Source organism: Aspergillus nomiae, assembly GCF_001204775.2.
Source record: "Aspergillus nomiae NRRL 13137 chromosome Unknown contig00026, whole genome shotgun sequence".
Classification (NCBI taxonomy): domain Eukaryota; kingdom Fungi; phylum Ascomycota; class Eurotiomycetes; order Eurotiales; family Aspergillaceae; genus Aspergillus; species Aspergillus nomiae.
Genome location: NW_015378081.1, coordinates 124,353 through 150,143, shown reverse-complemented (window position 1 = coordinate 150,143; position 25,791 = coordinate 124,353). Strand labels below are relative to the sequence as shown.

The following is a 25,791-nucleotide window of genomic DNA, read 5'->3' as shown; positions in this document are numbered from 1 at the left end:
GAAAGGATGGCCATAGGAATAGAGGAGGTTCCGATTTGTTTCACACTGCGGGATACTACGCTCATTTTCGATGTATCCCCGAACCTCCGCCAGCCGCCAGCCACGTAAGATCAACTTGTCCACTTGTGGTTTGAGTCATTAACAGTAGTTCATCGTAGCCAGTAATCCAGAGGTATTTCTCCGTTCTGAATGGATCACTTAGTTTGAGGGCTTAGAGCCGGAGTTGAACTAGTCTAGGATCAGCGTGGATGTAATTGGAATCGGCAATCCCGAGAGGACATCGTAGCGATGAGGCAATGTAGGGATCGAAGTCTTACGCATGCCCAGTGGGCTTTAGGCTGGGATTTGGCGTGCTGTGTGGATTTCGACTACTACGCTACAACGAATCAAAATTATATAGCTCAAGCTCTAATGCTCATATCCTACGGTGGCTAAGCGAGCTCAATCACGCTCCCATCAAGTGCGCGACCCCAGCTGTGGACGTCCCTTCCAGGCTGTTAACCTAGTTGTAAATATTACTTCCTGTTTGAATAGCGATTACTCTGTAAACAAATTTGAAGGTTTATGACCTTGAATGTAGAATCTTCCTAGCTACTATCTAAAACGGATATACAAATGCTCAGTCGCGCACACGAAGACTCAAACTACTCAATGCTGGGCGCCCGGCCCTTCAACCATCGCGATAGAAACCCCCTTCATGCCATCAAACTCCCTGTAGTCTTTCATACCCAAGTTCCGGCTAAAAAGATGCATCTTGTCCGTCGTCAAAAGCATCACGCGGCGAAGATGCGGCCAGCTGCGTAGCTTCTCATTCAAGATCTCGAGTACCCAGCGCCCAAGACCGGCACCCCGATGCCCGTCCAGAATATAGACATCAGTCAGGTAAGCGAACGTAACGTTATCCGTGATGACTCTCACGAGCCCGATCTGCTTCAGAGTGGCGGGAGTCTTGTCGACTATTGCGACGGTCTTAGCCAGAAATGGCAGGCTTGTTGTTTCTAGGAATCCACTTACTCGAAGACTGTTCGACTCCATTTGAAGTTGAAGAGGTCTTTGTCCCATTTGATGTCTCTATCGGTGTCTTTTGGTAGAGGCCAAAACAGAGTGAACTGTGCAGCGCTTCCTGAAGTGCCGCGGCTGGCAGATCGCCAGCCCACCATACCATCTCAGAGCCTAGAGCGGCATTCACGGCATCGACCTGAAGCAGGTCCGGGTCTGTCGAGACGAGATAGTCCCCGCGATGCCAATTCTCAGGTGCCATTATGATAGAAGATGACTTCCGGTTTCGTGGAAAGTAATCATTCGGTCACTGTAGGGACCATGTCCGGGAGGGTGATCAATCACTATTTGACAAGTCCATGAATGATGTTCACGAGAGAGAACATGAGGGGCATGTCTGAAGGAACAAGCTAAGGTCAATTGACTCCACCTCCTGCATTGAAATGTTAACAAAAGGTCTGGCCCAAGTGGGTACTGTAAGCGTGCATCGGAATAATAATGCAGAAATGAACGATCGGCATGGCATGTAATTATGGACAATTAGCTGATCGCCGCTAGTTAATTCGTTCATCTCACAGATTTATCCTCCGAAAGTGGGGTTAAATCTCTCCGAGAACCATTATTGATTTGCTCGGTCCATTTCTCACTCTACCAGATGGAATGGCGGCGGTGCAGCACTGTTATGCTAAAACCTATCGTAGATTCCACTCGGAATAATGTGAAAGCAAATACAAGCTGCGTTTTACGCCTTAATGACTCCGTTGTTTGACCACTGCATGTCTCCTTGGATTTCTTCTCGTCTGTCAAGATACCTGGGGTCCGTAGAGATTGATGCTATACCCTATAATCTATACATATAAAACTTCTCAAGTATCTCTTTACCTTTGTAACTTTAGCATAATAATTATAAATATAATCGTGAGATTGATCCGGATTTGATCCGCATCGTCACATACAACCAAAAAATCCTCTGCACATTGAATTCCTCCTTAAGCGTTATCCGGACACGATGACAGCCCACAAAAATACCGAACTTGGTTCATCTAGAGAAAAGCAATTGGCAGACGTAAGTATGCATCTTTAACACTTATGTCAAGAATCTAACAGGAAAGACAATAGCTTGTGCAACTCGTTCAGAGTATCACATCGCCCAAACTCCATATTCCCGACGGCACGTCAGAACCTAGCCCTGTGAAAGAGCAGGACCTAAAAAAGTTGCCCGAGGAGTTGGAACAACTTCTTCGCAATTGTTCAACCGAAGGACTTGGCCAGGAAGGATTCAGCAATGCAGTCTCGTTGCTCAGCGAGCACTCGGTGAATAACTCATCGCCCGGCTTCCTGGGAAAGTTGGTCTCCGCGCCATCCCCGCCAGGAACAGCCGCCGATCTGTTCTTGTCGATTTTCAACAACAATGGCCATGTGTGGCGTGCATCACCCGCTCTCACGACGGTCGAAAAACATGTCAGCAGAGAGTTGGCTAAACTGTTCGGCCTGGAGGGTCTACACGCTGGCGGCGTTACGGTGCCGGGGGGAGCTGCGGGAAACATGCTCGCCCTGCTAGTTGCTCGCAACATCGTGTCACCGGAGTCTAAGCAGCAGGGTGTCGCGCCTGGGAAATATGTGATCTTTGTCTCAGACGCAGCCCATTATTCAGTGTCCAACGCGGCACAGATCGTGGGGCTCGGCAGCGACTCGGTTATCAGTGTGCCGGCATTGGACGACGGGACAATGGACGTCGAGGCTCTCGAAGCCGCAGTAGACGATGCCATTCAAAGGGGCAAAAAGCCGCTCTTCATCAACGCCACAGCAGGTAATACCGTGAATGGCGCCTTTGATTCTATCGACAAAATAGGGCAAATCGCACGCAAGGCGAACGCGTGGTTTCATGTCGATGCCTGCTGGGGAGGGGCGGTTGCATTCTCTGATAACCTGAGACATCTGATCAAAGGAACTGAACTGGCCGATAGTATTGCCTTCAACCCCCACAAGATGCTGGGTGTGCCTCTTGTTTGTGCCTTCCTGCTAACAAACGATCTGCGCACTTTTTGGCTGGCCAACAAACTGAACGCGGGATACTTGTTCCATGATAAAACGGCTGAAGAATCTGAAATATCCGAAAATGGAACAAATGGAGACAACAACGAATACGATTGGAGAAACTCCAAGCTCGTGGAAGAAGCTCCCGATGCGGTTGATATCCGGGATTTGGCTTCTCTGACGGTACAGTGCTCTCGGCGGTCCGACGCAACAAAGATGTTTCTACACTGGATTTATTATGGAACTAGAGGCATAGCCCGCGAAGTTGAGCAGGCTGTTGACAGCGCACGGCACCTGGCCGCCCTCGTCAAGGCTCATCCGCGACTGGAGTTGATAGGAGATATTGCGAAGATCTTCGCTCAAGTTTGTTTCTATTGGAGACCGAAAGGAGAAGAGAATGGAGCATCGGATATCGCTCGCACGGCCGCGATCAACAGCCACAACACTCGTGTTTTGTATGAGCATCTCACAGAGCACGGATGGAAGATCGACTATGCTCCGTATAACTCGACGGGAGAGTGTGTTCGAATCGCATGTAACCGTTTAACTACTCGACAGGGAGTTGAATCGTTAATTTCGGCATTGGTGCGGCTAGGAGAATCATCGGGATTATAAGATCTCCAGCGCTGCCCTCCACTGACTAGATACTCCCACCGATTGCTAGCTAATTGTAGAGGGTCCCATTAGATAGGGAGTCAGCCTTCCTAGTTCTACGTAAGTATCATGGCTAAATGAGAAATGGAAAAAAAGCTCATTGTAAGCTTGCTACAACTCGCATTTTAGTCACAATTTCTCCTGGATGGAAAGGTGCGTGAAAAGTGTCAATGCTACGCAGTCAACTTGAAAATCCATATTTATTAAGTAGCGCATCCACTGGTCGCCGATGTCTGATAATGTTGAATAATCACAATAATAATAATCAAGTCCCTCCTGAAAGGGCCGAATATAAGCCTGTGGTTCCGGAGGATAAGGCCGGAGGATAGCTCTCACCAGGAACTCCGAAACTGTGCGAGCCAACCAAAGCAGGGCAATTTAAAAATTGTATGCGGCAAGTGATGCTTTTCAACAATAATAAGTGATCGTTCATTTTGGGTACAAGCCCTGATTTAGGACTCAGTCATTCTCTGCTACTTGTTTACTCCTAGGACGCATCAGGCATCTACAAGGAAGGCTGGCGATGTCACCCAGACACGGGAAGGAAGACGATTCCGCTGGGGTCAGCTCCTCAAGCAGTGAAGAACACTGGACCTTATCACTGGACCCTGAAAAATTGGCCACAGAGGAACCCCCCAATTCCATTGCTGTAAATCCTACTGTAAACCATCTTGCCAGGAACAGCGATGACGAACCCGGTCCACCGCCGGACGGAGGCTGGAAGGCATGGCTATGCGGTGCGTGGCTTCTTTTCTCTAAGTATCCTACAGAAATGCTGTTTGGCTAATCGTGCGTTGCAGCACTTTGCGGCCATTTTCTCTTCATGAATACGTGGGGTTTCATTAACAGCTTTGGTGTCTTTCAGACATATTACACTACACTTCTGGACAAGCCGCCTTCAGATATCTCGTGGATCGGCTCGATTCAAGTATTTCTGAGCTTTTTCGTTGGCGCCTTCATCGGCCGCTTCACAGATGGTGGGTATTTACGCCATGTTCTGGTCTGTGGCACGGCCATGGTCACGCTCGGTATCTTCACTGCCTCAGTCTCTACGCAATATTGGCACTTTGTTCTGTCGCAAGGTATTTGCTGTGGCCTCGGCAGTGGTTGTCTGGTCACACCAGCGGTATCTGTAGTTTCTACATACTTTGAGAAGAAACGATCTCTCGCCATCGGTTTCGCCACATGTGGCTCTGTAACAGGGGGCCTTGTCTTTTCTGCGATGGCCAGACAGCTTATACCCTCTAGTGGGATTGGTTGGGCATTGCGAGGCATCGGCTTTGTGCAGGTGGCCACCTTGCTCTTTGTCACTACCTTCATGAGGTCACGATTGCCGCCACGCAAGGCAGGCAGACTCGTGGAATGGGTTGCATTCAAAGAGCTGGAGTATACCTTCTTCACCGCTGGCATGTTCTTTGTAAGTACCTGACCCCCGACACCTGGCTCGCTGATTAAACGGGGCCGACTAACGAAATGTTCTCAGAACTTCTGGGCGGTGTTCTTCGGCTTTTACTACGTCGCTTCGTACAGCCGCGACATCATCACTCCTCACTTCTCTTATACCGACTCCCTCAACATCCTTCTGATCCTGAATGGTGTGGGTGTAGTAGGCCGCATGATACCAAACCATTTCGCCGATAGGGTGGGGCCGCTCAATATGATGATCCCGACGTGTGTGATTGCCGGCATCGCGCTGTACTCGTGGATTGCAGTGCACACACCCGGTCAACTCTACGCGTGGACGGTCGTGTACGGCATCGTTGCCGGCGGTATTTTGAGCCTGTTTCCGGCAGGGCTGTCGAGTCTGACGACCGACTTGTCGAAGCGCGGCGCACGCATCGGGATGAACTTCACCATTGTCAGTTTTGCAACGCTCACGGGGAACCCGATCGCTGGTGCAATTATTTCATCTACAGGGGGCAGGTACCTTGGAGCTGAAATACTCATGGGCACTAGTTTTCTGCTGGGAGCGGCGTTTATCTTCGCGGCGAGACTGACTCGACAACGAAGGACAAAGAGAGGATGGTGGATTAAAATATAGACATGTATGGCCGCTGTTGATAAAAAAGATATATAGATGGTTGATCGAGAGAACTCACATGAATAACCGTTGGCATATTTCTAGCCCTACATGCCCACCTTAAATAGAAAAAATTTCATTGTCGTTCTAGATTGTGAATTTCGTGGGTTGAGTGGAGTTGCGCTCTGATGCTGCACTCCTCGCACTTATGGATCACAAGTCGCAAGTGAATCAATAAGGAAATTAGAATAACAGTCAATTAGGCTGTTCTCATGCCCATGTGATATAAATTTACAAAAATGTTGAGGTATACCACAGACAGAGGGTGTGAATATTCATATTACACTTCTACTCATTTCAAGCAGCATCAGATAGTAGTTTCCTGTTCAGGTCTAATATAGTGTAAGGGTCAGTTACAAGCTTTTGTTAGGTCACACATAAAAACATCTAATAAGTCACCAGCCCCATTGCTTTCTAGAAAATATCCCAACTGAAGCCAGCACTCTGTCCTTGTGGAGGCCATCTAAAAGCCCCTTGTGAGGGTCTCACGAAAGCCAGTTACATGCCACACGCCCCCAGCGCCAACAATCCACAGCTCTTTCTCTCCCAAGGCCGTATTGACCGCCACATAGTCCCCCCCGCCCACGCGAATGGTCCCCAACGCCAGCCCGGTCTGAGGGTCGAGTATATCTACGCCCTCTCCCGCACCGGCGAGGACCCAGCCACCCCTGGTGGTTCTGATACCGTCGTAGACGAAAGAGATAGGAACGCTGACGAGCCGATGGCCGCTCGTCCATGCACCCGGGTACGACACATCATACGCTTCCAGAGTCCGGGGTCGGAAAGGGTATTCTCTGTGGCTCTTGTCCGGGGACACGGCGCCCGTGTGGGAAATAAAGATGGTCGCCTTGCCGTCGTGGCCCTGGGAGAACGCAATACCGTTGGCCTGGTTCTCAGTGACGTGGAAGGGTCTCGGACGGAGTGTGGTGCCGTTGACGAAATAGACGGTAGAGAGCACAGGTGGCGTGAAAGGTACGACTCCTCGTCCCTACACATTCGGTTAGTGGGGATATGAGTGCGTACACAGCGGCATTGAACTAACCCAGCCATAGTGGTCATCGGTGATCCAGAAATTGCCGTCGGAATCGATGTCAAGGTCGTTGAATCCCTGAAATGGCAACCCGTAGTAGTTATTAAGCAAAGTAGTCACCTCCAGAGTGTCTGGATTGATTCTATTCAGCGACGCAGTCTGATTGTGGCTCCCGTCCGTCACGACATAGTACAATCCATTGTGGAATGCGCATCCGTGCACGTTGTGAATGGGTGGGTTGGTCGAAATCTTGCGCAGCTCATTAGTCTCCGTGTTCAGGAGGTACTGCCAATCGTGAGAACCGTCGTCGCCCCCCGGAGGGCCCCATTCGATGAAGAAGAGCTCCTTGGTCGACGGGTTATAGCACGGCGCCTCGTGAGTCTGGAACGGGAGATCGTGTAACCGGCGAATGCTTGCCTCGGGACCGATTAAATCGAAGAATCGTTCGTCGTACGCGACGAAGTCTGTGGAGTTGAGATATTCCAAGCTGTTGGTTGGCGTTAACAATCACACAAACTGGATAGGGAAACGGAGATTGAACCTACGCTTTGGTTACTTCGGGATCAGATGTCACGCTTTTGGTTTGCGCGACGAAGGCAGACCGGTTGAATTCACCTGCAAGTACGGCAAACGAGGGGTTTTCGTAGGATAAATACGCCCATTGCGCAGTTGTATCCTGGAACTCAAGTGGCAAGGGAGTCAGGAGAGCTGTCGCCAACGGGGGGAAGCTCACCAAGCTTATGGAGAGAAGCTTGGGCAAACAAGATAACCAGCAGGCTATAGGACGCATAGTAGCTACGGTAATTGCCAGTCTGGGAATTTGTCAATTGGGCGTGACCCTAATATCTATATCTATCTCTATCATTGTTTAGTTTCATTTGACGCTCCCTATTGCTTTCTGACTGTCTACCGGTTATGGCTAGCAATGTCCGACTTGGCGTAGAGACTCATCTACGCCTGCCGACTTGGCAAGTGAAACTAGGTCGAATTGCTGACCAAAGGAGTGGGTATGATACGAGCAGGACCCAAGCTACTGATGAATCGGCTTCAAGGTGTGTGAGCAACATCATCGGTTGGCATCAGTCTACTACCATAGGAAGTCCAGAATCCCTCATGATTAGATCAGGCAAGTCATTCTTTATATCTTCCTCCTTCACAGCAATTACCATCCATGTTGGAATATGCTGACATACTGGCCCTATTAATTAATTCCAGGGGGCTAGTCGGCATCCCATAGAGCGAAGTCATGTTTGATTCCTGCATATTGCTGTTTCTTGTTTCTTGTTTCCATCGGAGCAATTACGTACCAGCAACTACCGACACTGCCACTCGGAACATATGGCCTCGGAGTCCCACTCGGAGTAACGGCCATAGATATCTCGACATCGGGACCCCACTCGGAACATTAAAGTGCGGAGAAAGGTTAGGAATAAGGTGTCTGAGAATTACGTTGGGGAAGCCATATTTGGGGTAATCTCCAAAATCAGACTTACTGGGTATCTCGTCGTGGGTGTCTAGAATCAGCACTAAATTACTATCACAACGTTGGGCGGGTTAGATTGAAAAGATCTAGATTTCTCTGTAAGAGTGTCCTGCGCACAAATACAAAGTGTAAAAGAAAGAGAGAGAAACAAAGACAAACAAGGACAGACAAGGACAGACAATAATAGCCTTGCCATCTTTTAGGACATTATCAAAGCTTTGCCAACCACTGATGTTAAAAAAAATCTCAATATCCCAACTAGCATGCCAATTGTGCGTAATACTAAACAACATAGTCCAAAACCGATTTAATTTTGTCGTGAGAGTCGATTTAATATACCGTAGCCAATTCTACCACAATTCGTTCTACCGATGTCTCTATACATATTTCCTCAGACTGCAATCTCTCGCCGCTTCAGTCCGACGTTAACAGCAATTGGCTTCCTGGCCAATCCCTCACACACTTCCATTTCATCCTTTCTCAAAACAAAATCATATCTCCTGGCCCATGTTGCGGTGATCAGTCTCAATTCCATCTCAGCAAGGTTACGTCCGAGGCATGCTCGCGGGCCGTAACTGAATGGGATGAAGGCCTTCTTTTGGCGTGGCGTGAGGTTCTCCCACCTTTCGGGCCTGAACTCATCCACGTCGGCCCCAGACTTCCTTCAGGTGGTGCACTGTGTAGATTGGAATACTCAAAACAGTACCTGGGGGGTAGTAACGTCCCCTTATGGTGAGGCCTGGGGTGCCTCGTGGGATTTCACGTGGGAGACCTAGACTGATAGAGGAATGGTGCCGTAGTGATTCATTGATGATAGCACCTAGATACGGAAGCGTTTTCACCTGGTCATACGAGGGAATCACTGTGTCTGCCGGAAGCGCCGAGTCGAGTTCTGCTTGTAGCTTCTTCAAAACGCCAGGGGTTCTAACGACATGGTACATCAATGCCGCAAACGTGCTACTCGTGGTGTCCGTGCCCGCAATGAGCACGGTCAAAGATTCAGCGGTGAGCTCTCCTACTCCAAAGGGCTGGCCGTTGTCGTCACGCCCCTCTCGCACGCGCTCGAGCAAGTCCTTGTGGCGGTCCGCGCTGGGTGGGTTACTCAGGCGATCGAGGATGCGAGCTGTGCCCAGGCTACGCAAGTTGTTCATTCCTGTGACACCCGCATGGAAGAAGGGGTCGGGGATCCATTTTAAGTAGGGCCGGAGTTCGGGGAGTGCTCCTACAGTCGCTGCGATTTCGCTCCTGGTCGTGAGGCTCGTGATAACCGGGAGAGAGATGGACTTCTCCTTGCTGAGGCGAATCGTTATATCCTCTGAAGCAGCTTCGAGCACACCAAAGGGTGCACCGAATGCAAGGTCGCCGATGATGTCCAGGACCAGGTAACTATCCCGTCAATATATGATTCAGTCGACGCTGTGATGACGAAACTTACTTGAGCCACACGCGGCCCTCCACATCTGCATAACCGTCAGGTTGGGCTTCCTTCTGGGCGATATCGTCCCACTTCTGGATGAAGATCTTCAACCATGAATGGATGAACGGCTCGAAGTTTCGCATCGCCTGTGGCGCAAAGCTATGGGACACCACTTTTCTTTTTCGAGAATGCTCGGCGCGGTCCCTGGAAGTAAAGATGCTGCGAGTGGTGATGAGGGAAGCGTCATAATAGGACCTAACGAGTATTCAGCAATGCTAAGTATATTTCACGCGTTTGATACTTGCTCACGATTTTAGAAGACCGCTCCCATGTCCGTATATGGTCTGAATGACCTCCTCATCGGCAATGCTGATATGATTAGGCTGTATGCGGACAATAGGGCCATATCGCTTGTGAGCTTCATCTACATATTTGTAACGCTTGCCTGCTCGACAAGCAAGCAAAAGCCAGAAGTTCGAGAGCTGACCTGCAAGGGGCCCGGGGATATCCCTCAAGTGATTAAGTGTCCAGAAATAAGGAACGAGATAATATAGAGCCACAAATATAGGTCCAATAAGAGCAATCCATGGGGAAAGTAGGAGTTCAAGTGGCAGCACCATACTGTGGTAGGGGAGTCTATTGCTCAAGACAACAACAGTAAGGGAACTTCAGAGGGGGAAATACTGCCAATGCAAAGAAAAAGAAAAGGAGAGAAAGCAGTACACATATTATTGAATTCAAACCGATGGCTAAGTAATTCTCCGTTCTCTGCCATTGGTAATCACGCTCTTCCATTGGATGATCGGTCATGTAGTTTTCTTGTCAGTTGCTCGGAACCCGCTCGGAAGATTACGATGTGGAGTAAAGGTTTCGAGAGTCCTGTCTTCTGAAACCCTAACACACATTGTTCCGGTTCGGACAGATAGCTTCGTACATCGGCGGAAGTCCTCACTGCCTACAGTGCACATTCAGCTGGTTAACAGTGTAAATCCATGTTCCCCCCTTGGGCGGCGCGGAGATGGCTAGCCACGGAGCCTCAAACATCGGGGACAGTCTTCTGACACTTTCTAAACGGTTCAAGCCCTAAGAGGTTCCACCAGTCTTTGCAGGAATACCCCACCTTTTGCGAAACGGGGATGTTGTCTATAAGCCTCAGCCCAGCTGGTATAGCACCATGATGGTATGCAACTGTTACCTTCGACAACACGCCCACCAAAGTATTCACCCAAGTTCCCCGATAACATGGAGGGTGGAACTATCGACACCAAGATAGATGATTCTAGCACGATCAAGGAACACGATGCTCCAATCGAAGTCTCTTCTGTGCGTGTTGAACAATCGTTCTTCCAGCGGTTGAACGCTCGAAGTGGTCCTAATGAGCTGGGACAAGAGATGCTGCAACGATCACTGCAGTTTGACCGCGCTCAGCTAGAAGAGGACTCTGTCAGAGTTAGACGAAAACTGGACTTTCTAGTTCTGCCAATGGTTAGACTATAGGCACACTGCTTCTGAGCGTTCAGCGTGCTAATAACTTTCTAGATGATGATAACATATATGCTATCATTCTTGGACAAACAGACGTAAGTGAGACAGCTAGACATCGATAAACAAAGCATGTTCGTAACATGATAATTAGTCTTAACTATTCGAATGCATACGGCCTCCAGACCGACACCCACATGACTGGAGATGATTACTCCTGGGTCGTCAGCGCTCTCTACTTTGGTTGGTTATGTACGTTACTAGGGCCCTCAACCCGAGTAAAGAAAGGCTATTGACTTACTATGAGGTGGTGCATGGCCCTGGAACATGTTATTGCAACGTCTGCCGATTGCAAAGACGGTCGGCGCAATGCTGATTGTCTGGGGAGCGGTCTGCATGCTGCAGGCTGCAGTCTTCAACACCGGTGGATTCTTCGCAGTTCGCTTCTTCCTCGGTCTATTCGAGGCATGTATCTCGCCATCTTGGGTGCTTCTCACTTCCATGCTCTGGACACGCGAAGAACAATCACTCAGAAGTTCCTTCTGGCTTTGCACAAACGGCCTTGCGAGCATTCTAGGGTCTCTGCTTGCGTATGGGACGGGTACGACTGAAGGACTCACGATTGCAAATTGGAAACTAATTTTCTTGGTGAGTGCGGTGGGCAACATTCTTCCAATACTCTGCTTGCTAATTGCGCATGCGTATTTATTCAGATTGTCGGCGCTCTGACTCTCCTGTGGGGCTTCGTCATACTGGCCTATCTACCGGACGGCCCTCATAACGCGAAGATGCTCTCCGAATACGAGCGCATTGTCGCAGTCTGGCGAGTATCGCACAATCAGATGGGAATCAAGAACCCCACGATCAAGTCTTATCAAATCAAAGAGGCGCTTCTCGATGGCAGATGTTATCTCCTTTACATGGCGGGAATGGGCATCGGAATACTCAACAGTGGAGTCACCAACTTCATGTCGGCCATCATCAAAGGATTAAATTTCGATCCATTGCGGACATCCTTGATGCAAGCGCCCGGAGGAGCGTTCGAGATCGTGGGCTGCTTGTCGCTGGGCTATGTCTCTCAGTATCGGAACATGCTTGGAATCTCGGTTATTTTGGGCTGTCTGCCCGGCATGGTTGGGCTGATTGGCCTGTTAACCATACCAATTGACCGTCGGTATGCCCTCTTGGCCATGTGTTGGATGCAGAACTTCGTCGGTGCTCCTATAATACTGAACTGGACGCTCGCTGGTGTAAATGTGGCTGGTCACACCAAGCGCACTACTACGCTGAGCATCTACTTTGTTTGCTTTGTCGTGGGAAATATCGTCGGTCCTCATATGTTCTTATCGAAAGAGGTGCCGCGATACCCTACCGCTATCAAGGGCTTACTGGGAACTTACTGCGCGGTCATCCTTTTCCAATCGATGTATACTGTGTGGTGCTGGGTGGAGAACAGGCGTCCTGGTCGTGTTTCTCTGGTGGCAGTTCAGGAGGACTTATTGGAGGGTTACCAAGATATTACTGATAAAGAGAACAAACACTTTCGGTATAGGATATAGACAAGGTCCTGGCGTATCGCTGTTCCATGCAAGGTAATATTGTTGTCTAAATGAACACTGTATCTAGCCAGGGGGTCCATGGGTGATATCCATATGGGTCCCATACTATGGATGAGGGGTTCGAATTCGGCGAACGTAACATCCATTATCGCTAAGTTCATCTAATCTATGGAGCCTTAAACAGCGCGTCTAGAACCGAGGCTACCTGTATAGTTTCTTCATCCTGAAAAGGACGCCCAACAATCTGGATAGTTGATGGTTGGTTCACGAACAGGTTCGGGTCATCTGTGCATGAAGACTTCTTAGAAATCGTATCACTAGGGGAAAGTTTGGCCGACTTACACAATTCATGATTGGGCTTATCATAGGGATTTGTTTCTACCGGTCGGTAATTAGAATCCACGGGGTCTAGCTGTGGATCCACCTTAAAGTTGGCAACCGGCAAGATCACAGAAGGGTAGTCGAGAAGATTGAACAAGGATGTATATCCCCAGTAGATGTTAAAATCATGAGGGTAGCCCACTGCGGGGGCTGGGGGTAATATCAGCGCGTCAATTGCACGACCTGAGCTTGTGCGATTGGCCGTCTTGTTCCATACATCTGCAAATTGCTCCTTGAGGGATCTCGCTTTGAGATTGAACTGTCCGGCTTGTCAGTGTGGTTCTCGAAGATCATGTTCACTGGAGGGAAAAGAAAGAACTCCGTACCCTCAATGCCTCAGCAGCAGAGTGCTCTTGGGTGTTGAAGACTCTGAGCAGGTCTGCAAATGCTGGTATAGTAGGCTCGCCCGAGGCTGCTAGTGTGGACATTGTGCCAGCAGAGCCTGACTGGTAGTAGATATCGAACTGACTTCCACGTTAATGCGACGGTCTTGTGAACCCAACAGGACGCTTACCGTGGTTTTCTTAATATCCCAACAATCAAAAGGCATATCAAACGTAATGACTTTGAATCAGGTCAGTGTTCGTTTTGATAAAAGATTTAATCAAAATAAGACTCAAGACGGTAATTCACCTTCATGCCCGGCTTTCTCGAGTGTCTGCTTGGTGTGCTCTAATGCTCGAAGTACCGGTGGGTGAGGCATTACCACACCATCCCACTTCAATACTCCGATGGTGAGCTTACGATCTAGAGCATCCAGTTTTCTCCAAGGTACGGGCACGGCAGTGGAATCGTACTGGTTGAGCGGATGGGCGTTGATGATTCGAGTAAACAACTCAAGGTCGTCGAGAGAGTGGCAGACAGGTCCGCAAGACAACTTAATTGTGAGATTCCCGGTGTTCGTGTTGGTCATCCCACCCTTTGGAATGCGATCTGACGTAGGCCTAATGGCATATAGTCCGTTGAAAGCAGCCGGTATGCGGATAGATCCTCCCATATCCGTTGAAGGAGCGATGGGGCTACCTCGTAGGGCCACCAGCGTCGCATCTCCACCAGAACTTCCACCGGCGCCCAAATCTCTATTGAATGGGTTTACCGTGCGGCCCCAGAGGTTGCTGACCGTCTCCAAAGCCATTCCAGACTGAGGCATGGTGGTCTTGCAAAAAAAGACCGCACCGGCATTGCGCAATGTCCTCACGATGTTAGAATCCTCCTTGGCAATATTATCCCTCCGTGAGACGTAGCCCATTGTTACAGCATGGCCTTTGAGTTCATGGGAATCCTGTTTGGCTAGTCTATTAGCCTCATATGGTCCAGATGAGCGTACTCAACTCTATGGCTACCTTTAACGCGATCGGAACTCCGTGTAACGGCCCTTGCAACTTGCCCCCGTTGTCCAGGACCAGATCGAGCTCTTTTGCCTGCTGAAGCCCATCTTCATAGAACCAATCGGTCAGACAGTTCACCTATTGGTCCTGTTAGCCTAACCATACAACTTTCGGGGATTTCATTGACGTGCCAGTTGATGCGCAATGGCAGCCCGAGCGGCAAAGGCTTCGAGAACTTGGACGGCCTTCAATTCACGAGACTCGAGACGCTTCACAATCTCGACAACGGTGAGCTCAGTAATCTTGAGCTGGTCATTCGTCAGGATGCCGCTGGTGTATGGCACGCTCGTCACATCCTTCAGCGACCGATATTTCTGGGGATCCAGCCTCCATCGCGCGGGGATGGACTCCAGCACCCTCGCCTGAGCTTCCTTGCCGATGGTCTCCCACGACATGCTGGTTTTTACAGGTGATAATAATTGTCGGTTTCTGTCGCCTCTGTTCACGGGGAGAGTGACCCAAAAATTCCTCGAGGGCAAATGAATTCGAGGGCGTGACGTCAGATAGCGAGGGCACATAGACAGTTAAGACAAGGAGTGGAGAGGAGAACAGATGAGGAGACAAGAAGCGACAATTTGGGGTTAAGACAAAGAAACCCGTATAGCTGCGGCCCAGACTCGAATAGGCCCATATGCATGGGGCAATGGTCAAGAAAAAGGTCCGGTTCTTACGGCCACCCCGAACGGATCCCTGCCTAGCTTGCCGCCAATACTCGGACGATTTATGTAAATCGGAGTAGGTCTCGGGGGAGATTGGGGTAAGTGGCCATGCGAAAGCCAATCATGGGCTGAGATTCGGGGCACACAGGTATGTGCTCGACAAGGATGATGAGACAATATGGCCATGATAGTCCATGATACTATTACTCCATAAGCCACTTCATGATACTCCACGGTACGACATCACATTAATAATCCTTTGATTTGTCATCAGCCCCAAGGCATTCTGTATACAGAATACTTAAGGTTCTTACCTCGTTATGCTATGCAGCGCCCAGCAATCCCCTCGCACCCGGCTAAGAGTCTAAATCACAAACCATGACGTACGAAATAATCGATAATATCGCGGCCAAAGGCGTATCTTACTACACGCCGGCCCAGGATCCTCCTGCAGGCACGCAACTCGAGGGATCAGTCAAGTTATTCAGCCCTATCACCATCCGCGGGGTGACGTTTCCCAACCGCTTGTTCCTGGCACCGCTCTGTCAATATTCCGCGAAGGATGGCTACGCCACGGATTGGCACTTAACGCACCTGGGCGGGATCATCCAGCGCGGCCCAGGGTTGGCAATTATGGAGGCAACCGCCGTCCAGAAAGTGGGTCGGATCACCCCACAGGATCTTGGCCTCTATGAAGACGGTCAGATCGAGCCATTGAAGCGTATTACGGAGTTTGCCCATAGCCAAAGCCAGAAAATTGCGATTCAATTAGCTCACTCCGGCCGGAAAGGTAGTGCCGTTGCTCCTTGGTTGAGTGGAAACGCAATGGCCGTTAAAGAAGTTGGCGGGTGGCCCGATGAGATTGTGGCCCCATCGGCAATTCCCCAGGAGGAGGGTATCAACACCGTCCCTAAGGCTCTGACTAAGGCAGATATCGAAGTGCTAAAAAAGACTTCGCAGCAGCTGCGAGAAGAGCTGTTGACGCTAATTTTGACGCCATTGAGATCCACGCTGCCCATGGGTATCTGTTGCACCAGTTTTTGAGCCCCGTGAGCAACAAAAGAACCGACGAATATGGAGGCAGTTTTGAAAACCGAGTTAGACTGGTACTGGAGATTGTGGATGAGATTCGGGCTGTTATCCCAGAAACAATGCCTCTCCTTGTTCGGATCAGTGCGACTGACTGGTTCGAGTTTGGCCTCGAGGACGAGTTTCCTGAGAGCTGGACTGTTGATCAATCCGTACAGCTCGCCCCCCTCCTGGCTGATCACGGTGTCGATTTAGTGGATGTCAGCTCCGGTGGTGTTCACGCCAAATCTTCCATCGCCATCAAGCCAACCCCTGCTTATCAGGTGCATTTTGCTCAAAAGATTAAGAAGCTGTCGGCGATAAATTGCTGATCTCCGCTGTGGGCGGCATTAAAACAGGAGCGCTGGCCGAGGAAGTGGTCCAGTCTGGCATTGATGCTGTCCAAGCCGGACGGTGGTTCCAACAGAACCCAGGCTTAGTTCGTGCTTTTGCGAACGAGCTCAACGTGAAGGTGCGGATGGCCACCCAGATCGATTGGAGTTTCGAGGGGCGCGGAAAGGGCAAAAAGCGCTCTTGATAAAACATTCGACAATAGAGGATAAATGCTAGGGAATAGATAGTATAAATAATGATTAAATGATTCGAAGAATTTGATCAAGTATCTCCCGCCTGTAGATCTGGGTATAAGTCTATTTTAGCAGAAATACCTCGAGTATCTGGCGGCTCATGCACCTATGAAAACGGTATCTTGCAGTTGACGGTTGGTGGAAGGACCTGGGGAACTACTCTAGAGTATAAGTAAACCAGTAGTTATAGTTATAGTAACGAACAGTTGAGGTGAGGCAGACCAACACGCCAAATGGCGGGCTGCGAGGGGAAATACTACGGAAGAATCACCTGATTTCCGGACTGATTCCTTCCCTTCTTGCACGATTGCTAGAATCTATTCTTTGCTTGGATTCACAATCTCCCCGACGCTAACTGTGAACCACACCGACTTTGCCATTTACTTGAAAGCTACACTATGTACCAACACTGAGGTAAGTACTAGATAGTTCCCTAAATCTACCTACAGGGTACTTGAAAACTAAATCACAAATAGAATGATTCACTGCGTCTTTTGCATCTCCCTGACAACGCCTTGGACAAGGATGGATATTCCCCGCTGATCATGAACCTATCTACAAACTTCCACTTCTGTTGAGCATCGAAACTAAGAAGCCTGGCGTACATTGGGACACAGCACAATTGCAGATTGGTACCTGGCACAATGGTCCTTCCTCCGATGGGCAGTCCGTCAAAAGATGATCAGACAACGAGCTGAGCACGGCATGGAAATGCCTCAAACAAACGAGGAACGAGAAGGGTTTAATGCAAATCAACTCGCAATTCTATCAGCACTTGGCGTCCTACCAGGCATCGTCATCCAGGGTCATCAGGGGTTTCTTTAGTGAGTAGCCTGTCATCATCAATGGTATTGTTGTTGCCATGAGTCGACGACATTGGCTTTAGCTGTTCTTTAGGTCAAACGTGTTGATATGAAAATATACCCCACAGCCGTTGAAGTCTTTGTTGTGATAGTATGTTTCACACGACAGGCCTATGTCGGGCTCGGAGATACTAATAGTCCGTTTAATGAGTTGAGAGCTTCACTCATGGATGTCCTAAGATTCACTCATTCCCGAGTAGGCACAGAGAAAATGTAGTAGTCTTGGTACATCATCAGTCTCACCATCTATCGCAGCCGAGAGACCAAGTCTTTTGTAGAAGGGTGCCTAGAAGTATTACGGAAAGAGACTTGGTATTCCCAACTCACGATGGCATTGATCATCAATGTCACCTGATCGACAATCATTGTGACAAAAAACGTATTCCGAGCTCTTACTGTAGCCAGCTACTGGGGCCAAGAATCATGGGAAGTCCGTACAGTCCATGACCCGATACGGTCTAGACTTGACCCTTTGCTAGGGCTTGATCGACGCCAAGCCCTCACTCAGCCAGATGGATCCAAAGCTTTGCCAAGTCAGCAAGGCCGAATATCCAACGCCCCAACCATCATGGTACGATCTGACTGCCTCAAATTTCCACTCAGAAGTACTCCATATAGTAAAATGGAGCCCCGAGCGCAACTGAATCCCACAACAAGCCAACGACATTGCTGGGAGTGTATGCGCCGTCGGCTTGTATGCGATTTCGAGCGACCCACCTGTAACAAATGCCGATCAGCCGGTGTTGATTGCCCCGGATATGACGAGAAGAAACCACTCCGATGGCTAGCCCCTGGAAAAGTGACATCTCGCGCTCAAAAGCGACGTTCACCTTCTGCTACGGACGGTACAGTTCGAAGCGATGAGGCAGTTGACAAGAAGGACGCTCCGCAAACCCGCGTGGGAAGTGAACTACTGCGAATGCCAATCCCACGGCGAGAGTTGAAAAGCGACACATGCACGATGGTTGAGGCCGTGTGGTACTGTATGTCGCTTCGAGCTGCAAAATGTAACTGATTTTCATAGTTCCTCCTAGTCAACGACTATGTCTACACTGACTTTCGCGCCATGCACGAGTTAGCGCCGAACCCTTACCTAGGCCAATTTCCCCTAGATGCGCTGCACCAAATGCCCATGTCGATATGTCACACATTAGTATGTCTTGCCCTTGGCCACCGCATCCATCGTGTGTACTCGGGGGATCATCGTCGCGTGGTGGCGCGTTTGCGACCGAGCCTTTATCAACATAGAGGACTGGCACTTCGATCCTTGACGGAGCTACTGGGGAACCTGAGCAGCCAAACGTCGATCGACCTTACCATTGGAAGCATCATGCTATTCTTGTTTGTTGATGTAAGCCCGTGTTATCATTTCTTCTCCAAATAAGTCAAGGCTAAATGCAATGGTGACCTTCAAGGCCAGACAACTACCGTCAGCGGACTGGCAGCACCACTTCGCTGCTGCCATAGAATTGATTAAGCTGCGTGGTGGCCTGGCAAGTCTTGCACGTTCCTCCGAGTATCTGAAGCCGTTGATACTTCATCTTCTCATGTAAGAGCTTTACCTCTTCACCCTTACTCCCCACACTCTCTCGCCTGTCAAGTTACTAAATTGCAATGCTAAGTCTGGGAGTGATGGCCAACACGACTACTCCTCCGCCACGACATATTCCAACCACGTCGCAACTCGAGCTGATCGACGTCATGACAGACCTGTACGGAGATGGCATATATCCGGTCCTCCTATGCCCTCCGTACCTCCTAATGGACGTCATCAAGATCAACAATCTCCGCTTCCAAACGACATGTTCCCCAATAAGTGACACCACACGAGCAACAGCGCACGAGATACTCGAGCACATTGAAGCCTTCTCGCCTGAAGACTGGACCGGCACCCACCCCGACGCACGGGATGACTGGTTGCTACTGGGACGCATGTACCGGTCCTCCATAGCACTGTACTGTATCTCGTCTCTCCAAAGCCTCTCCATCATTCCCTCCAGTAGGTATTATACTGCGATGAGGACTTTACATGGGACTCGTCTATACAACCTTCTTCCAAAAGTTACCCGTCGCCCCCGTATCAAACATTTCGCGATATGGCCACTCGTTGTGGCGGGGATGCAGGCCGTTGATGCGAGTCCTAACATTCGTCATATCATCGATGGTCAATTATCGGAGCTGAGCAAAATCATGGGGTGTCCGACGCCTACATTAGCGGGCGCTGTGTTCCACAGGTTTTGGACTTCGGGCCAAACAGGATGGGACGACTGCTTTGATAAAGCATACGTGTTTGTGGCATAGTCCTAGAAGCTATATGGAACAATGGACAAGCAGGTCAAGGTTATGAGTTCCAAGTATTATAGCGTGCAGGGACCAGATCCCAGTTTCAAGAGGCCCCAAAACTACGTCACGCTTCAGATGATGGTTGGTGACCGGTCTACCAAGTGACAGACACACCTGCTGATTAACTTACTCTCATTTAAGTATTAAGACGCCACATCCATTGTATGAGTGGCAGTCAATACCCTGCCAACTGGATCGGACTGCACCAGTGACAAGCCCTGGGAGTCATTATCCTAGATGGGTGAACCACAAACCTGCTACCAGGGGCCACAATCCGGCTGCACAGCTTCCTCTAGCTTTGCAACGATCCTATTAGCTGGCCTTTATCTCTCATTCGCTTTACAATAAAAATTGTGACGGGGTGGCAGTGCGTCCCCCAAATTTACATCGTATCCTCACCGTTGCTCCATGTACTATATAAAGAATGGCCGTGGCATCTAGGATGCGCGGTCTGCCGTGCGGACTATATGAATAATTTTAGGGCTTCAAAATGGACTTATCAAGACTCTGGCTTACCCTCATTGGACTGATCAGCTATCTCGTTGCCAATAGCATCTATCGACTCTACTTTCACCCATTAAGAAACATCCCTGGTCCGAAATTAGCGGCGGTCACCCACATGTATGAGTGGTACTATGATTTATGCCTGGGAGGGAGATACCTCTTTGAGATCGAGTGAATACATGAGAGATGCGGTAAACACCAATGCTAACTGTCCGTACATATAATACCCAACTAACCAAGAGTCAGGGCCCATCGTGCGCATAAACCCTCGCGAGATCCACATCAATGACCCGCACTATTACGACGAGATCTATGCCACGGGCACCCAGAGGCGCAATAAGGATACAAAATACGTTTCCTTCACTGGCATGCCCCTCTCCAGCACCTCGACAATAGACCACGACCTCCACCGCTATCGTCGGGGTCTCGTAAACAGTCTTTTCTCTAAGAAGTCCATCCGTGCGCTATCCCACCTGGTTGAAGAGAAGGTCCACAAGCTTATGCAGCGCTTTGAAGCCTTTCACCAGACCAACGAAGTAGTCCGGGTCGGTGATGCCTTCGCAGCCATGACCTCTGATGTCATTACGCAATACTGCTATGGAAAAAGTTGGAACTATCTCGAGGACGCGAATCTGCGCACGGACGTTCGCAAGGCCGTTAATGATCTCAGTTGTAGTGTTCATTTCAATCGCATTTTCCCGATTTTCATTTCCATGCTCAAAATGCTACCACTTCGGTTGTTGCGTGCGATCCATCCCGGGAGATCGGTGGTACTAGATATCCAGAAAGCGATATATGAGCTGTCAGCTGAGGCAATTCACAAGGATAAATATATGCTCGGTCACGATGATGTCGTTGGTAAACATAAAACAATCTATGACCAGTTGACGGATCCCAGCATTCCGCCTGAAGAGCGGTCCCTCCAGCGTCTGCAGGATGAAGGTTTCTTGCTCATCAGTGCTGGGACGTAGACAACGGTCAGAGCGTTGACGGCTGCCTGTTTTCATATCGCATCGGACGAGCAGATGCGCACTGGAATGAGAGAGGAGCTGAGGACTGTCCTGTCGAGCCCTACCAGCCCGGTTACCTGGTCCGAGCTGGAAAAGTTGCCTTATTTAGTAAGTAATCAGACCAATCTCTCTCCCTCCTATTTCAAGTCCCAACGTTTGCTGTCTCTGTTGTATTAGAATCGCTTTAACATCACTAACACACCTCCAGACTGGCACCGTGAACGAATCCCTGCGTCTCGGCGGCTTCCTTACGGCCAGATCCCCTCGCATAGCACCCGACCAAACCCTAACTTACAAAGAATACACTATCCCACCAGGAGTAAGCAAACCCTCTTGGACTTAACCTCAACAACACAACACTAACAGAGTCCGATAGACGCTAGTCAGCTCCTCAAGCTACCTCGGCCACAAAGACCCAAGCATCTTCTCCGAGCCGGAGAAGTTCTCTCCTGAGCGATGGATCTCCGCTGGCCGAACCAACGAGCATCTTTTCGAATACATTACATCCTTCTCCCGAGGCAGTCGGATATGTGTTGGCATGAAGTAAGCGAAACAGCACCCGGGTCACAGATAGCGACTAATGTTTGAAGCCTCGCCTTCCTCGAACTTTACATGACTCTTGCGTATTACGTACGTCGGTTTGATATTGAGCTGGTCAACACGACCGCGGAGGATATGAGGATTGTACGCGATATGGGGGTTGGGTTGACGCGTAGGGGTGAGCCAAGTGTTTATGCTAGGGTTGTGAGGGTATATGAGGATTGAGGCATGCGTATCCATCTGAGTGCTGTGCATAAATGCTGTTAGAAATTGTTGTACTATGACAACGTGGTTGTAGTCCAACGTCCTACACTTTTATTTACCAAAGACAGGAACAGCAAGCCCTCATGTGAACTCTGTATATGCAAATTCTTTATGGCTGGCGGCAGAAGTTCAACTGAGTCGAATTTTCAACAGACTCGTGCGTATCGACTGATCTCGATTAGTGGTATTAGTTGGAATGCAGGTCTGATCCATCGGGGCTAAAATTAAACTCGCAGATCCATTGATTGCATCGCCACTCTTTCACCCTTTCCATTCCATAATTCCACTCTCTCGATCCAATCAACCAATGTGGAACTCGCATTAGCTGTATAATGCCTGGTATTCTTAGGCCCCACACCCAGTGTTCTATTTATATCCATGCAAGCGAAGTCTGTTTCCATCTTACATATTATCCTGCAGCCGACATGCCAACCTACGTCAGACCTCAATATCCTGAGCAGTTCTGCAAAGCACAGCCAACAATATATTCCTCAAAAAAATATTAATCTCAAACATAGTATGGGGGTATTGGGGTATATCCGAAATCTGGCGAACTATGACCACAAAAGAAAAGACATTAGATCATCATCATATATCCCGCTCCAAACACACACACATGCCATCTCTATGCACCCATCAAATAGACATTAACATCACGCCCGAACACTCTTCTCGGTCATAAAATCTAACAAACTCCATGCAACAGAAACTACTTATAGCTCTGCTGCGTCTGAGGCTGCGCCCGATAAGCCCGGTACGGCTGCTGAGGGTTATACTTCGGCTGGTTGGGGAGATGCTTCACGGGTCCTGTGGAGGCATTATCGGAGAGTTGGTTCGACGAAGCGACGAGAAGAGCCGCGAGGAAGCTCGCAGCGTAGAAGAAGTATTTCAGGAATGTCTGGGCCTCCATCGACTGGTAAAATCCCCCGACGCTCTTGCGCATATACTGGGTCTGCAGGTAATCGATGATGATGTGGTTGGCGAGGTTGAGGGTGGTCAGTCCCAATGATGATAGAATGAGAACCACGGTGGCGGGGAGTAGGACCTATAGCGTATCCGTGTTAGATATCTATGTATAAAATTGTACATGGAAAAGTGACGTACTCCTCTTCTCAAATGATGGCCGCGGGCTAGCGCGAAGAGCATATTCGCAGCCGCCATCAGCATTCCGATTACTGCGAGGACATAATATGCGGTGGCTAGTCTCCTCTGATGAAGTCGTAGCCCGCTGAGATCTACCCGGGCACCGGTGCGATATGCTGCGTCAACGAGATGAGTGTAGATGGCTAGGTAGCAGAGGAGGACTATTCCAAGCACCACGATATAACCTGTATGCACGGTGGTGACCATCTTTGCGATTTTCCTGTTGCCCTGAACCAGGCGCTTGCAGATGGGGATCATGATCACGGCAATGAGCAGGAAGTGTGCCACGGGTATAAGCCAACTTGGCGCAAGGCCGGCGAGCTGGTACACGGTAACCGATGCGATGTCGCATTCGAGGAGCGTGAAGAGGACGATTAAGAAGGCGACGCCACTGCATGTCGTTAGTCGGGATTGGTCTGCTATCAGGGTTACGGGGTCAGGACTCACACGACCATGAAGGTGATTGAGAGGCCGAGAGGGAACCATCGTCGTAGGGCTACTCCTTTCTGCTTGCTCCGGATAAGTTTGAAGGCCGCGACGCAAAACAGCCCACAGAAGACAAGGAAGAACAGCGCATGGAACGCGATGGAGATTTGAGTTACTTGTGTGCTAAATGCAGAGCCACTGCATTTGCTGGAGCTGGAAGAGCTGGAGCTACCCCCACTGAAGGAGCCGCCGCCACGTCTTGGTGCCATTGTGTGAATGAGGTTGTGATCAGAAAGAACTGGTGAATTGTCTGCGACCCTACCGGGCGCTCAGAGGATAATAAGGACCAGCCGGTCTGCAAGGCTGAGTCCATGCTTTCCATCCCGTGCCAGGCTTGGGCACATAGCCTCAGATATTCAATCCGCCCAGACCGGTGATCATGGCGGTGATCGTGTTGAGGCCCTACTATCTGTTAGCAGAACCTTAAATGAGGAAGATCGTTAGGAGGGAAACACTGTGGTTGGCTCGAACACGACATGGCTGAGGCTCAGCCGGAAAAATACGAGGTTATTCTTAGGGAGAATAGTCTTCAGCCAATTTCCACCAGCACACGAAGGAGTGAATAAATCTCCACATTTGGACTGATTTGCCGAACACCGTATTGAGACAAAGATAATATGCACCCCGTGTGTTCTTGTCAACGCGCTACTGGATTGTGGTCAGGCAGGAGGCTTGATCGCGCTCAGGGCTCGCCCTTTTACGAGGAGAACTGCGGGGAGATAGCAGTATTACCAATTAAACCGTCTCGCATTATCGCAAAGGTCCACATGATTAGATGTAGTGCATCTAACTATCTGCACAGCCGTAGAGATAAATAGCTAACGAAAGCATCATTATGGTTGAGCGAAGGTACACAGGGAACGATGTTCACCGTCCGATAAAACACAAGCCGATCATATACCAAATCCAAATCCCTTCTCATATTCATTAAGCATATCACACCATTCAATCAAGAAACGATCTCACAGGAAAGCACCCAAAACGAAGGGGAGCATCCATGTGGCCCAACCCTGAGGCAAGGTCGAGGATGCACCCGAGTCGGTCGAGGAGGGCGAAGCCGATGATGAGGTGGAGGAACCGGTCTTCGAGCTGCTGGTCTCGCCTGCACTCCTAGTGGAGGCCTCGGTGGTGGTAGAAGTCGAAGTCGAAGTGGTCGATCCGGACTCGGTGGCCGACGACGATCCGTTCGTGGGAGTAGCCGAGCCCGAGGTAGATTCGGATCCACTGGACGATCCGGTAGGAGACGATGATCCAGTGGTAGATTCAGTGCCGGTGGCAGATCCAGTGCCGGTAGCAGTTTCAGATCCAGTCGCAGTACCCGACTGGCTGGTCTCGGTGAAGTATGGGAGAGTGACTGAGCCAGTCTCCGCGGTACCAGTGGCAGAGGCTGAGCCGGTGTCAGTGGGAGTGGCACCGCCCAAGTCGGTCGATTGCTCCTGTCTCTGCTGGATGTTGGCGGCCTGGGCCATGGAGGAGCCCAAAAGGGCGACGAGAACGGTGGACGACTTGATCTGCATTGTGGAGGACTGATCTAATTTTCAGGCAGAGATTAATTATGGGTGATCGATATCTGGGGCAACGGGAAGTGAAGGTACCATATGTGCTACTTATAGCCGGACCTTCTGCAGCTCAGAGACAACAGCCACGAGAGCTTACGTTTGCACCTACGTATGATGCCACACACGTCCAGACCCGGGCCAGGTGGGGGAAGGGCTAAGCGTCTTGGCCCCGTCGGTGTGAAGGGTTTTTTGGACGCATCACCCCCCATGATTGGTGATTGTTGGGAGGCAATGCTGGCATCTGCAGATCCGCGG

General features: G+C 49.8%; 12 protein-coding genes across 12 annotated transcripts; 6 read left to right on the top strand and 6 right to left on the bottom strand.

The window, feature by feature from the left end:
* Positions 1 to 648: 648 nt before the first annotated feature.
* ANOM_002339 (uncharacterized protein) lies at positions 649 to 1,261 on the bottom strand (the record flags this gene model as incomplete). Its single annotated transcript, XM_015547596.1, has 2 exons — positions 649 to 956; positions 1,015 to 1,261. The coding sequence occupies 2 exons, from the start codon at positions 1,259 to 1,261 to the stop codon at positions 649 to 651; spliced, it is 555 nt and encodes a 184-aa protein (XP_015410589.1).
* A 747-nt stretch (positions 1,262 to 2,008) lies between these two features.
* On the top strand, positions 2,009 to 3,651 carry ANOM_002338 (pyridoxal phosphate-dependent decarboxylase family protein; the record flags this gene model as incomplete). The annotated part of the gene is made up of 2 exons (XM_015547595.1): positions 2,009 to 2,065; positions 2,119 to 3,651. The coding sequence occupies 2 exons, from the start codon at positions 2,009 to 2,011 to the stop codon at positions 3,649 to 3,651; spliced, it is 1,590 nt and encodes a 529-aa protein (XP_015410590.1).
* Positions 3,652 to 4,213: 562 nt separating this feature from the next.
* Positions 4,214 to 5,731, top strand: ANOM_002337 (uncharacterized protein; the record flags this gene model as incomplete). Its single annotated transcript, XM_015547594.1, has 3 exons — positions 4,214 to 4,427; positions 4,491 to 5,107; positions 5,174 to 5,731. 3 exons carry the CDS (start codon positions 4,214 to 4,216, stop codon positions 5,729 to 5,731), a joined length of 1,389 nt encoding a protein of 462 aa, XP_015410591.1.
* A 502-nt stretch (positions 5,732 to 6,233) lies between these two features.
* ANOM_002336 (SMP-30/gluconolactonase/LRE family protein) lies at positions 6,234 to 7,536 on the bottom strand (the record flags this gene model as incomplete). The annotated part of the gene is made up of 3 exons (XM_015547593.1): positions 6,234 to 6,758; positions 6,813 to 7,287; positions 7,346 to 7,536. Coding segments are annotated over 3 exons (1,191 nt in total), but the record flags the coding sequence as incomplete, so codon positions are not given.
* Positions 7,537 to 8,921: 1,385 nt separating this feature from the next.
* On the bottom strand, positions 8,922 to 10,320 carry ANOM_002335 (uncharacterized protein; the record flags this gene model as incomplete). The annotated part of the gene is made up of 3 exons (XM_015547592.1): positions 8,922 to 9,669; positions 9,719 to 9,955; positions 10,010 to 10,320. 3 exons carry the CDS (start codon positions 10,318 to 10,320, stop codon positions 8,922 to 8,924), a joined length of 1,296 nt encoding a protein of 431 aa, XP_015410593.1.
* Positions 10,321 to 10,942: 622 nt separating this feature from the next.
* ANOM_002334 (uncharacterized protein) lies at positions 10,943 to 12,741 on the top strand (the record flags this gene model as incomplete). Its single annotated transcript, XM_015547591.1, has 5 exons — positions 10,943 to 11,185; positions 11,240 to 11,280; positions 11,337 to 11,434; positions 11,490 to 11,830; positions 11,896 to 12,741. 5 exons carry the CDS (start codon positions 10,943 to 10,945, stop codon positions 12,739 to 12,741), a joined length of 1,569 nt encoding a protein of 522 aa, XP_015410594.1.
* A 166-nt stretch (positions 12,742 to 12,907) lies between these two features.
* Positions 12,908 to 14,905, bottom strand: ANOM_002333 (uncharacterized protein; the record flags this gene model as incomplete). The annotated part of the gene is made up of 7 exons (XM_015547590.1): positions 12,908 to 13,026; positions 13,084 to 13,381; positions 13,449 to 13,586; positions 13,637 to 13,686; positions 13,756 to 14,404; positions 14,466 to 14,588; positions 14,687 to 14,905. The coding sequence occupies 7 exons, from the start codon at positions 14,903 to 14,905 to the stop codon at positions 12,908 to 12,910; spliced, it is 1,596 nt and encodes a 531-aa protein (XP_015410595.1).
* A 642-nt stretch (positions 14,906 to 15,547) lies between these two features.
* Positions 15,548 to 16,569, top strand: ANOM_002332 (NADH:flavin oxidoreductase/NADH oxidase; the record flags this gene model as incomplete). The annotated part of the gene is made up of 2 exons (XM_015547589.1): positions 15,548 to 16,108; positions 16,174 to 16,569. 2 exons carry the CDS (start codon positions 15,548 to 15,550, stop codon positions 16,567 to 16,569), a joined length of 957 nt encoding a protein of 318 aa, XP_015410596.1.
* Positions 16,570 to 18,309: 1,740 nt separating this feature from the next.
* ANOM_002331 (Zn(II)2Cys6 transcription factor) lies at positions 18,310 to 19,988 on the top strand (the record flags this gene model as incomplete). The annotated part of the gene is made up of 4 exons (XM_015547588.1): positions 18,310 to 18,670; positions 18,722 to 19,038; positions 19,103 to 19,236; positions 19,310 to 19,988. 4 exons carry the CDS (start codon positions 18,310 to 18,312, stop codon positions 19,986 to 19,988), a joined length of 1,491 nt encoding a protein of 496 aa, XP_015410597.1.
* A 1,571-nt stretch (positions 19,989 to 21,559) lies between these two features.
* On the top strand, positions 21,560 to 22,309 carry ANOM_002330 (putative benzoate 4-monooxygenase cytochrome P450; the record flags this gene model as incomplete). The annotated part of the gene is made up of 4 exons (XM_015547587.1): positions 21,560 to 21,652; positions 21,753 to 21,863; positions 21,921 to 22,087; positions 22,135 to 22,309. The coding sequence occupies 4 exons, from the start codon at positions 21,560 to 21,562 to the stop codon at positions 22,307 to 22,309; spliced, it is 546 nt and encodes a 181-aa protein (XP_015410598.1).
* Positions 22,310 to 23,057: 748 nt separating this feature from the next.
* On the bottom strand, positions 23,058 to 24,186 carry ANOM_002329 (uncharacterized protein; the record flags this gene model as incomplete). Its single annotated transcript, XM_015547586.1, has 3 exons — positions 23,058 to 23,393; positions 23,453 to 23,882; positions 23,939 to 24,186. 3 exons carry the CDS (start codon positions 24,184 to 24,186, stop codon positions 23,058 to 23,060), a joined length of 1,014 nt encoding a protein of 337 aa, XP_015410625.1.
* Positions 24,187 to 24,939: 753 nt separating this feature from the next.
* Positions 24,940 to 25,494, bottom strand: ANOM_002328 (uncharacterized protein; the record flags this gene model as incomplete). The annotated part of the gene is made up of 1 exon (XM_015547585.1): positions 24,940 to 25,494. The coding sequence occupies one exon, from the start codon at positions 25,492 to 25,494 to the stop codon at positions 24,940 to 24,942; it is 555 nt and encodes a 184-aa protein (XP_015410624.1).
* Between the last annotated feature and the right edge of the window lie 297 nt (positions 25,495 to 25,791).